The sequence below is a fragment of the Diadema antillarum genome, unplaced genomic scaffold (assembly GCF_040938485.1).
Source record: "Diadema antillarum isolate AM-2024a unplaced genomic scaffold, OU_Dant_1.0 seq00000927_RagTag, whole genome shotgun sequence".
Lineage (NCBI taxonomy): Eukaryota > Metazoa > Echinodermata > Echinoidea > Diadematoida > Diadematidae > Diadema > Diadema antillarum.
In genome coordinates, this window is record NW_027271778.1 from 21,285 (window position 1) to 34,286 (window position 13,002).

At 38.2% G+C, this 13,002-nt stretch overlaps 1 protein-coding gene across 1 annotated transcript in view; it reads left to right on the top strand.

Annotated features, from left to right (window-relative positions):
• The first annotated feature begins 206 nt into the window (after positions 1-206).
• LOC139741400 (clathrin heavy chain 1) overlaps positions 207-13,002 on the top strand; it is a 57,757-nt gene continuing 44,961 nt past the window's right edge. The window contains exon 1 of the mRNA XM_071651980.1: positions 207-373. Coding sequence (XP_071508081.1) covers positions 332-373 — 42 coding nt within the window. The 5' untranslated portion in view covers positions 207-331. The remainder of the gene's footprint in view (positions 374-13,002) is intronic.

A 13,002-nucleotide genomic window follows, 5' to 3' on the forward strand; every position in this document is an offset into this window, starting at 1 on the left:
TCCTCGCGTAACAATATAGTTCTGCCACATCTATGAAAAGATATAGCAAAAGAGTTATTGTATTTCATAATTTATCGTATTACACAAGGAATTACATTGATATGGTTACTATCTACTCTAAATGTAGCCAGCTTTGCTTTATGAGATTATTATGCGATAGAAATTATTTTTCCCTAATCCGGAACTACTGCCGATTTCTCTTTACTCATGTCGGCCTGCTTCATCCTACTCGGCCGCTGCACCGTATCATAATTTCTGTATTAATTATCAATTTCTCCGCTCATAGAAATAAACAAACTCTTCTGGTTATCGGATAGCAAATCAGTGAAAGATGTCGCAAGTTTTGCCCATACGTTTTCAGGAGCATTTACAGGTGAGTTGTCTCGATTAACGGCTACCAATAATCACATTTCTCGAAAGTCTCATAGACTCTACGTGTAACGGGCATGGTCGTCGTGTGTAAGGAGTAAACTGGAGTGGATCCTGTGTGTGGAACATAAAGATATACGCCCTCCAAAGATAGTGGCCGATTATAGACCCTGATTATGCCGGTATCGAGACAAACACAACATATCGTGAATTTGTCAAAATAACAGGCAGGAAATCATACAGAATACATGTCTCCAGTATTATTTAACTCATCTTAGTCATTATGAGTGGGGGAAGTGTATTGTGAGTTTGTTATTCCAGGTTGTGAGTAAATAAGACAACTCGTGGTTGAAGCCATGATATGAAGGGGAGGTGTCTACTTGTCGGCCATAGGTCGGTCCCCACCGGATACTCGGTCGAGGGCTGTGTGGGGAATTTTGATTTTCATTTGTGGGTTATGTATCTTTCATAACACTGTTTCAAGCCACATGGCACTGATCTACCACTCATTCTCAATGTTATTCAGATGACATTTGGATGTAGTTGCCATCCCCATGCATAATTAAGTCATGCTGTTGTAAATTTGTAGTCTACAAAATGTGGAAATAAATTCCTTAAATATATGGTTTGTCAAGACTCTATTTCTCATTCATTGACATTGCTTCACCTCGGGAGGAAGGCAACACTAACGGTTATGAAAAACCCGCTCTAAAAGTTCGACCTCCTGTACCAAAATTTGATCGCTCACAAAGCCGAAAGGCATAGGTTTGTACATGTAGCAGGTGGTCAAATTTTTGATGGCGTTAGGGTCGATTTATGGGTAGAATCTAGCTTGCTTTAATTCCATGAGATATCTACGGGTTGTTACTGTACAGAGATTGGAACTCAAAAGGCACAAATGATCAATGAGGCATAGTAAATATAGACCTACTAACCCCTACTCAACTACAACTGTATTAAATGTATGAACATCCATGGACACCCTTTGTTAATTTTGAAGGTAGGCATGTTGAGTTTGTAGAAGTTTATTCAATTCTGAGTTTGTTTTATCATTAAAAATACACACAATGATTCACATGCTACTAAATAATTTTGCTAACCATCAATTTTGAATATGGGCAACTATCTCAATTTTTTTCCCCGCAATTTTCCACTCTAAATCAGGCATTTACAAAAGAAAAAAAAAAAGAAAAATTGAAGGATAAGTTTGTTTTCCATTATGCCCCTTGCTCGTGTGGTACTACTGTATAAGCATATATCACAAGATTTTGATATATAGTGAATGATAGAGGTGCGTGGTATAGAACAGAAATACTGCCACCTAAACTTGCTACAGACAGGGTCACCCCCAAAAATAGGTCACATGAAACAATTATACTCTACACTGTATTTATCTGGGACACTGGCTGTACAGTACATCAGGTCCCTGATTCACTACAAAATAATGGTACTGTTCCTCACCTTCCATTGTATCCACGTTCTAGCCCTTCTTTATCTAATCTGAACTCGTAACCATCCGACAACCATGTTGGTATGCCCTTTGCTCATCTCGAGGCACCATACCCCTTACTGAACTATCTGCCTCCGAAGATGCTATCCACACTTGGCGATAGAACATCACTCATAACTGTTGCTCCCAAAGTGTGGAATAACTTCCCAGATTTTTTTTTTTTGTTTTTGTTTTTGTTTTTGTGTTCTGTTGCTGTTGCTGTTGCAAACAACAGTTCCTCAATACCATAAAAAATTATCAAAACTCACCTCCTCTGTTAATTAATCATTGCAAAGTGCACTTGAACATGTATGTTAATAAGACTGAAAATACATTTATGATATACGAACATTTTAAATTTGTAATAAGCAGTATAAAGAGTCCATAGGGAGGACATCCAGTGTAGCAGCATTTTGGTCCTAGATTTGCTACACTTTATGAGAGTTTGTTTGGCTGGATTATTTGTGTCAACCTCTGTGTTGCAGGAGAGTCTGGTACAGTTGTAAGTGTTACATGTACATGTCTAGATGCTGTTGTAGGAAATTTGTTAAACCCACTGTTTATTGTCATACTACAAGTACCTGAGCCAAACTTACTTGGCCAGGTTATACAAACCACTGGATGGCGACATCCATAACTGGGCTAACATACATGTACATAGCAATCATGTTGACACTGTTAAAGTACAGGTTATCATAATGTGACTGGTTGCCGTCACATATGAAATTGCGTGTGCCATTACTTTCAGTTGCTTTTTACAAAGGCTGTCTGTGCCAGAAGATGAGGCTTGTGCAAATCTTGAAGCTTTGTACAGGTTTCATTATGATGTATCACGTAACTAAATGTTCTCAGGGATTTCTAAAGACAATGGTTTTTATGATAATTCTCAAAGAAATACATGTTATGTATGGGAGACTGTCAGTATCTCGAAGCCAACGCTTAACGGGTCCCATGGTCCCACGGTCCACAACTGATAAAAATCACTGTTGGGACTATAACTATTCAGGAATTGCCAAATTTACTAGCCTGACATGACCATTGAAAAATAAGATAATAACATCGTATACTGTGGACCAGCAACAAAGAGAGAGAAAAAAAAAGAAGAGGACCAGTAAATTTTTGGTTCAGACCAGTGTAAATGGAAAAACTGGGTAACGTACAAAACTGTCCGATAGGGATAGGTCGGACCAGTAGGAAAAATGGGTTAATGTGCAGCCCTGTCTTAGCTGTTTCAGATTCTGACACTGTCCAATTGCCCACCTGTGCCTTGCAACAATGCTTTCTGGGTATTTTGCCCTTGAAGTGGCAAGTCACAGTACTTTAAAGGACAAGTTCACCTTCACAGACATGTGGGTTGAGTGAATGCAGCAACAATAGTAGAACACATCAGTGAGAGTTTGAGGAAAATCGGACAATCGGTTCAAAAGTTATGATTTTTTTATGTTTCTGCTCAGTCACGGCTGGATGAGAAGACTATACCTTGTGATGTCACATGTGTACAATGATATAAAGAAAGAATAAAGAAAATTCAACATATTTCCACTTTTCTCGCATAACAAAAGAATACTCGACTTCTCTCTTTCAGAAGGCAGGGGGAATAATGCTACCCTTAACATACGTCAGTAACAAGTCGAAGAAATTTGCACTTCATTCAAAAAATAAAGTTTTGTGAAATTCTCTTTTTATTTTCCTTATATCATTGTACAGTGTATGCATGTGACATCATACACTGTAGTAGTCTTCTCATCCAGCAGTGACTGCGCAGATGTTTTAAAAATTCATAACTTTTGAATGGATTGTCCGATTTTCCCCAAACTTTCACTGATGTTTCTTAGTATTATCGTTGCATTCACTCATTCCACATGTATATGAAGGTGGACTTGTCCTTTAACCTGTTGAAGGCTAGTCCTGAGTCTTCTTGGGCTGGGGTGAGTGGAAAATGTGTGTGATACGAAAATCAGTCCATCTTCAAGGGGTTAATACACTGTATGAGTGAGAATGGTAAGGTTTTGGATTCCCCACCCCCCCCCCCCCCCCCCACCCACAAGAGACACTTGGTTTTGTAAGTTATAGCAGTTAATCTTTGAATGGTTGCCACCATGTATGCACATTGCATATCATATGTACATGTTTGTAGGCCTATACAAGCTGGCAGGAAACAGCCCAAGTTCATTGTATAAGCACAGTCTACCCGGAAAAGTTATCAAAGCTTTCGTTTCTAGGTTACAAAAAAAAAAATCACAGGGCTTCAAGGTAGAGTGAATAATGGGATTGATAATGATGTGGGAATAAGCGCTTTGTTTGGATGATTCTAATCATGATGATTACAATTTGTATACACTTTCTAAGAGTTAAAGAACATGTATGTGATGTACAGCAGATAGCATTTACAATGTACTTTTTATTTACTTCAAATAAACATGAATTCAATGAATGCAGAAGTACTTGTGTTAGTACAAATGTGGTACATAACACAGTGAAGTTTTGAGGAAAATCAGTGTTCAAAAGTTATGAATCTTGAATGTTTTAAATCCATGTGCCATCAATGGATGAGAAGACAACAATTTCTTATATCACAGTAGGTCAGTGATATATAAAAGATATAATGAGAATTCCACTAGTGTAACTTTTTAATGAAAAGTACAAATTATTATGATTTCTACTGATATCTGTTTGGTATAATATTCCCCCTGCCCTCTGAAAGATGTCAATAAAGTGCTGTTGCTTTATGCCAGAAAACTGTTGGGCCAGTTACCCTGCCTATGATATACATTTGTAAATTGGTCTGATAGAGACTTAGACACAGTGTACATCAACAATTTATATTGTGACCAAGTCATTATTAATTCAATGACACTGTCCAACTTCTTTTATATTAGAAAGAGAGAATACATTTAAAGAAAGTTATGACTTGACATGAATGAGGCCAATAAAAATTATTGTGAACCTCATCCTGGTCTGAAGTGAATGCATGAGGAAGAGATCACTGCAGTATCAGAGTGGAGCACCTGTGGTCTGAGCTCATTTATGCAGCTTGTTTCGAAGATATTCCATTTATTGTATTAAATTGTCTGATGTCGTGGCCAGTGGCTCGTCTGCCTAGTGGGCTGTATGCAAGATGCACGGAATGCTCAATGTTTAGCACATCTGGTATTTGAGAAGTTTGCAGCAACAAATTCAAACAAAAGTTGACAATTACATTGTACAACTAGAGAGGGGCCGTCAAAGGCGGCAGACCCACGCCTAAGTACAAAGTCGGGGTAAACATAATGTGCATTCGGTCATCTACCAGAATTCGGCCACTTAATTGCCAGTGTGCTTTATCACCAGCCAGTGAGTTCTACCAAAGATCGTACACTGAAGTGTACGATCTTTGGTTCTACAGTCACATCACACGCAAATCACATCATTACACATACGGTATTAACACTCATTCACGTACAGGAAAGTCTCTAAGTCTCCTCCAAAAATCCATCGAAAATCCCAAATTCCACCGTCAAAAGTGCAGAATCGGAACTTTTCCAAGCGTGCGCGAATTAAGTCCAGTTTTAAGAGTATTGTCTACGCGACGGGTCGCGGAAAAAGCGCTAAAAATCGAGAAATACGCCGTTTTCTTGCGGGATATTTTGATTATAGCAAGCCGAGAGTGTGATGATATCAAAGGTCGTATGAGTGTACGATCTTTGATGGTATCCACAAAAGCAAAAAAGAAAAACAAAATTTACGTACCCACTAGGCAATTACCCCTATGATTAGTGTCTACGGGAATTATTCAATGCAAGGGTTGAATGCAAATGTCTACTGCACCAGTATTCGGCCACCAACGAGCGCCGCAACGTCCCCGGTGCAATTTTGCACCAACAGTGTAGAGCGCGATGCATTTTCAGCGGCCTTGCACACGCATTGACATTGAGCACGCATATCGTGCAGTGTGACTGCGACCGAGCAAAATGCTCCTCCAACGAAAAAAACAATCAATGTTAATTTGAAAAATCATCAAATATCAAAGGTCGTATGAGTGTACGATCTTTGATGGTATCCACAAAAGCAAAAAAGAAAAACAAAATTTACGTACCCCCTAGGCAATTACCCCTATGATTAGTGTCTACGGGAATTATTCAATGCAAAGGTTGAATGCAAATGTCTACTGCACCAGTATTCGGCCACCAACGAGCGCCGCAACGTCCCCGGTGCAATTTTGCACCAACAGTGTAGAGCGCGATGCATTTTCAGCGGCCTTGCACACGCATTGACATTGAGCACGCATATCGTGCAGTGTGACTGCGACCGAGCAAAATGCTCCTCCAACGAAAAAAACAATCAATGTTAATTTGAAAAATCATCAAAATACGGGCCAGTTTGTGATGACGGAGAACGAACTTTCATAAATCTAGAAGGACATAGTCCCTCAAATAGGCCTAAACGTAAATTTCGGAATTCTTCCGAACATTTGAGCAGCGAAGTGGGATCGTTGGGGAGTTTATGTGTTCGTATGGTAGCAGAAAATCGCAAAGTGAGAAACGGGAAATTTTCGGAATGGTCACTATACCATGGGGTCAAAACTTCAAGGTCACACAGAATTTGCAAGGGTCAACCGATTATCACCAAAATCTAATCGATTCTTTCCTGTCATTATCCAAACATTCCCTGAACATTTCGTGCAAATCCGTTTACCCGTTCTCTTGTTATCTTGTACACAAACAAACAAACAAACAAACATACATACAAACAAACAAACAAACAAACAAACAAACAAACAAACATACGGAACCCTTTACATAACCCCCTGCCGATTTTCATCGGCGTGGGTAATTACACTTTACAGTCTGTCATATGCTGCATGATAGGCACACCTTTGCTGATGTGTGCACATTATAATGGGTGTCCTTCCATAAAGATCTTCATGCATCATGTCAAATACCATGTACAGGTTTTACTAACAGGAGATCGATGCCATATGTAGCTTCCATTCCATGTCTGCAAATCAAGCCAATCATTCATCAGCATAAGAAAACACCCTAATTACTGCTTGAATACATTGACTGTTGGTGACGTAGAACGTTAAGTTTTGCAAATGTACACAGTTGACTCTTGCTCAACTGTTTATGCTTGACACTTTCCAGCGCAAGAAATTCATTGCTGGCTGTAGGGATAATTGCCAGGACTTTAGACTGCTGTTATGATAGTCATAAATGTTGAAAAGGAGATTTGAATTACACACTATATAGATAGGTTCACGCATCCGATGAGAATCTCAGTTCAGGTGTGATTTGTTTTTAAAGGGATGGTTTAGTATTGGTGGAGATGAGGATTGGGCTTTAAACTTTTTGCGAGATACCAAGAAACCACTTATGAAATAATAGTAATACAGAGCATACAATTCTAAGAGGAATTCAAAGTTTTTTAGATGAAAATCAGTTTTGGAATGGCTGAGACTTCAAAAAAAAAGTAAAATAAACCAATCCTAATGAAAGGTGGGTCCCACCTTTTATTAGTATTGCTCTGTTTTGGAGATCTCAGCCATTTCAAAACCAAATTTCATCAAATCAACAATGAATCCCTCTGTTAGTCTTGGAATTACATATTCTTTCATATTTAGGTTTTTCATTATCTCACCAAAAATTGTGGCAAACTTGAAGTTGGGTCTCAACCAAAATTATATGAGTCCTTTAAAGTTACTTTTGTATGTATCACACACTCTAGTTCTACTCTGTCATTGCACATTTCCATGGGTGAAATGGCACACGGCTTCCTCTCTGTGCCCTTCCTAGTCAGACGCGAGGATGAGGTCATTTGTAGGTTTGCTGTTAGTCGGATATTTATGAAGTCAGTGCCTATTTATACCATGCGTCCTGGCCAACTCTCGTGGTGAAAGAACAGACTGTCTTCTTTCTCCCTTTCACAGCCTATCTTTGTGTGTGCTGTGGGAGCAGCTACTGTATGAGTTGCGTGGGATCAAATCTCTTTAAATCAGACAATTTAATCAACGCTGTCATGCATAACGTGCTAAAACTGTTTACATAACCGACATTGAGGGAGACATGAACTCTGCTCGCTTTCATGTTTGCCTTGCCCATAAAATAAGAAGGAATGAACTTGTGAACTAAATAAACTACAAAGATGGGCCTGTTCTAATAGCATCGTGACATATTTATGTCTGACATTATGGAAAATTGGTAATTTGAAATGGGTTACCGTATGTCACTCAGTAATCCCCTGTCATGAGTGTTGGCATCTACTGAAACCGTGATCATTTGATGTAGACAATCTGTATACAAGTCTTTCTACTCTCTGTGACCTGGTACATCTCCTTTGGGATAGGAAGGAACTGTCCAGAAACCCTGCTTTCCAAGCCATGAAGACCAATACAATGTTTCCTCTCCCAACATAAACATTGAGACCAGAAGGATATCCCATTGACAGAGTGTCCGCTCTCAGATATCAAGTGGCTTTGATCATTTGAAACACCTTGAGCAGAGTACTTTTTCTTACAATTCTTGTGATAAAAATTGACGAAAGGAAGCACGTACAGTAGCTTGTGAAATTTTCTTTCATTCAACTCAGAGAGAGAGAGAGAGAGAGAGAGAGAGAAAGTTGGGGGGGGGAGAAAGACAGACAAATATACAGACAGAAAAAGATGTGCACAAGTTCAGTTAAAGGGATCGTATAGTTTTGGTTGAGACCTAATTTCAGGTTTCTAACATTTTTTGATGAGATAATGAGAAACGTATCACGAGATATGAAAGAGCATGTAATTCTATGAGGAATTCAACGTTTATTTGATGAAAATTGGTTTTGAAATGGCTGAGATACCCAAAACAGAGCGATTCTAATAAGTGTGGGACCCACACTTTTTTATGATCGCATTGTTTTTCTTTGTTTTTGGATGTTTCAGTCATGCCAAACCCGATTTTCATCAAATAAACTTTGAATTCCTCTTAAAATGGTATGCTCTGTACTATTTCATAAGTGTTTTCTTGGTATCTCACAAAAAGTTAAAAGCCCAATTCTCATCTCCACCAATACTGTACCATCCCTTAAAACACACCAATTACAGTGTTTATGAACACATTTACTGTAACTGAGCTTTAGAAACATGAAAAATGTTACAGAGCACCACATAATTTGCCAACAATAGTATTACTCTGCCTGTACTCATGTCACTGTGCAGCTCCATTGTACAGTTTGACCTATGGAACAAAGATGTGTAGTTGGCAGTGGATGGTGTGAGCAGGTCCAAGCTATAAATGCATTTCAAAATGACTTTGGTTATATCCTCTCCACAGAAATGCGTTTCTGGCACAAACGCGTTTATGATCACACTTTTTTTGGCGTTTCAAAAACAGGTTTCTAACCCCAAAATCAAAACAGCTTTGTCTCCTAATATCAACTGCCCAAATCTCCCTGAAAGTTGTTCGGAAACTTTAATTTTGTGCCAGAAGTGATACGTATGAGTTGAATGTACCCATTGAGAAACCTCTTATGAAAAAAGAACATACAATTTGAAGAGGAATTGAAAGTTTATTCCATGAAAATCTGTTATGAAATCGCTGAGTTGTCCAAAAACAAAATGGTCCTGATAAAAATTAGGCCCCAACTTTTATAGGTGTTTGGATATCTCAGCCATTTCAAAACTGATTTTCATCAAATAAACTTTGAATTCCTGATAGATTTGTATGCTCTTTCATATTTCAGAAGCGGTTTCTCATTACTGTATCTCACAAAAAAGTTGAAATTTGAAGCCCCATCTCGTCTAATACTATACCATCCCTTTAATGCATATCATACAGCGTCATTTTTTAAAAACAAAACACAACAACTACTCATTGAAATGAGGCAAGGATTGCAAACTACATGGTTCTCGCAGCAATTCACACAATGAGTGTGCATGCCTTTTTAGTCACTCATTCACTTATGAAATGGAAGATACTCTTGTCATTTGCAGAGGGTATTCAGGCTTTTCTAAAGTCAATATTTGACCTCCTATGGTAGAATAAACATGAAATATCTGCATTTATAATTAGCAGATTTAATGTGCAATGTCACTCAGTCACCAGAATTAAAGTTTTGCTTTTTAAAGTTTTATTTTTTTATTGGAAAAATGTAAAAAAAAAAAACACACACACACACACACACCACGATTTCAAGTTATATCTAAGATAAAGTCTCTCCTTGCGAAGTGGGGTTATGATGTCGAACCCAAATAATCTTGGATGAGCATGATGTATATTGTAATTCATTTTATGACCACAGTGCATAGTCTTTTAAACGCACAGTCACTAAATTCATGACTGAGTCTTAAAATTTGCAGTGTAGGTACAATGTTGTAGGAGATAAGATTTCATGGTTTCCTCAAATTGGCAAACTTTTGTACTTTTTTCCCTAATTCTTGCAGGTTTAATCAATTCAACGCATTCAAACCTTTCATCTTCTTATGAAAGATATGCAGTGGAATTTAGTGGTTCATTTGTACCAATTTACTGTTATGATGACAAGATAATAACTACTGCAACAAAATGCTCCCATGACTGTATGGGTGAAATGCCATTTGAATTTCACTCATGACAATACAATGCGCACTGGGGAAAGCCTGACATCTTGTACCCTTACAGTGTAGCTTGTTTTGTTTGTTTATCTGTTATGACTTGTATTGTCTTGTAATGCTGAATAGTGGTAATAATGATGAAGATGATGATGATGATGATGATGATGATGATGATAATAATAATAATAATAATAATAATAATAATAATAATAATAATAATAATAATAATAGTTATTAGGCCCTATATTGTGTTAAAAGGCCTTTGTTCCCATGAAGATCTTAGCATGTGTATCTAAAAATGAAAATGCACCATAGACAGGGCTCAACATTAGCGGTGGCCCAGTGGCCCGGGGCCACTAATTGATGTGGGACCGCCAAAGTTCCAAAAGGATATCTACACTTGGTGGCCCGATTAGGCGGCCACTGGAAATTCAAAATTAATTGTTGTATTTCATTTTATTTCAGGCTACTACATTTCCCTTTCGGGCCAACAAAATGTCAAATTTATAGATTTTAGTGGCCCAAAGGTCCACCAGAGAAAGAATTTAGTGTCAAGCCCTGCTATACAATATAGGTTTATGGGTATACAGCTTGTACAATGCAAATTATCACAGCCAGGTCTCATTATTGGATCAGTAGGGGGGTTCACACGTACACCAATTAGCGGGATACAAATCTCGAGATTTGCATCGCGATACATGTAGGTATCTCGAGTTTTTTGCACGTGATGACAGAAAAAACCCGAAAATTAGCGCGATAAGCATCGCGATGCTAATCCCAAGAAATCTTGCGCTAGTTCCTCAATTAGCGGGATAATTCGCTCCGCGCTGGTACATGTACGTGTCAACGGTCAGGATTAGAATCTCGAGTTTTTATATCCCATCATGCAATGCGCACATCACAACAGCGAAGCCTCTGCGAAGAGGTCCTTCACCTCTTTGGCGCACCACAACAACAGCGCGCGAACCACACCACTGACACGTAAAAAACAAATGGGCAAAGAGTAGGGCGCGCAGGCAGTGATAGAGAAGGGCGCTGTGTGACCCAGTTTGCAGGCTTTGCTGTTATCTCGATCGGCAATGATAATTCTGTACGTGTGGACGCTTGCAAAAAACTCGAGATTCCGAGTGCGATCGCTATCAAGCTAATTCAGAGCATGTGAACGGTTGCAAAAAATCTCGAGATATGGAGCGCAATCGTCATCCCGCTATTTTGTATGTGTGAACCCGGCTAGTGATTCACAGTTCAATGTACAAAACCTTATTGATTTTATGTATCTGGATTTAGTGCTATATTTGTTGGTGATGTCATGTCATACACATCAGCTTTGTGTACATGGTGATTGTTTCTTGAATGACAAAGCCTTTATTTGTGCAGCATAAGTTGAGGAGGGTGTAAAACTCTGAACTTGAAACATTACATGTAGACCCTTGAACAGAAAATTGACTAGCAGTACTCAGTATACCTACAATTGTACATTGTAAAGAGCATTATAATTGAATACAAACAAACAGAAAAGGCCTGTTCAAAGTTGTTGAAGATGAAGCAGATGTGTCGACAGTTGCTGCTGGCTGCCATATTATCCCATGTTGATGCCAAAATGGCAAATTTTTTTCACAGAAGAAAAAAAAATGAAATTTCTGACTACCACTATTAAGTTGCTGTTCATTCTAATATCAACATGTAGTACATGTGTGTTTTATGTAGTGTAAGTCACAGCTTATTTTCTGGTGCCAGTAGGTGTCAACTTAAGTGTGGTATCTGTATGTACAATATACATTGTATATGTGTGTGTGGTGCCCTAAAGGTCCTGTTTGGGAGTAGTGATTATGTAGTACATGTGTGTTTTATGTAGTGTAAACTGTCACAGCTTATTTTCTGGTGCCAGTAGGTGTCAACTTAAGTATGGTATCTGTATGTACAATATACATTGTATATGTGTGTGTGGTGCCTTAAAGGTCCTGTTTGGGAGTAGTGATTTAAAGAATGTTTAAGATATCACATTTGATGCATATGTGTAGGTCTGTTATATCACAAAACATCCTACCATATGAAATTTTCCCAATAAATCCTAAAATATAAGGAGATATCAGTAGTTTTCTCAATAAACCATAACTGTAGACGATTTACAAAATTGTAGTCTGGAAACATTTTTATTATAATTATTGTTCACATTTTGTGTATTTTAACAATACTTAACATCGATTATACAGATTCAATTTTTTACAGTGGTTGTTTCTAGATCCCTAACTCATATTTTAGAACTATTTTAAAGCACTAATGCAGGGTTTTTGTTTCATCTGCAAATGGTAAATTGTGCCTTTAAGAGCCAGAGAGGGAGAGAGAGGTGATGGCAGGGAGAAAGACTGTCCCCCTCCCCCTTATCATTACAAAGCAAATAACCTTTTCTACAGGTCACTGTCTTATCATTCTACAAGATGTTTTGGGGTGTGATCATGACACTGTATCATGTGCTTGTGCTACAAAAAATCTGTAAGACTTGTTTTAAATTACTTGTTGCATTCCCAAAACAAATAATATGGTTGAAAAATTCTTTTAGATATACGGTCCTTTGAAATTGATTGATCAGTTAGAATGC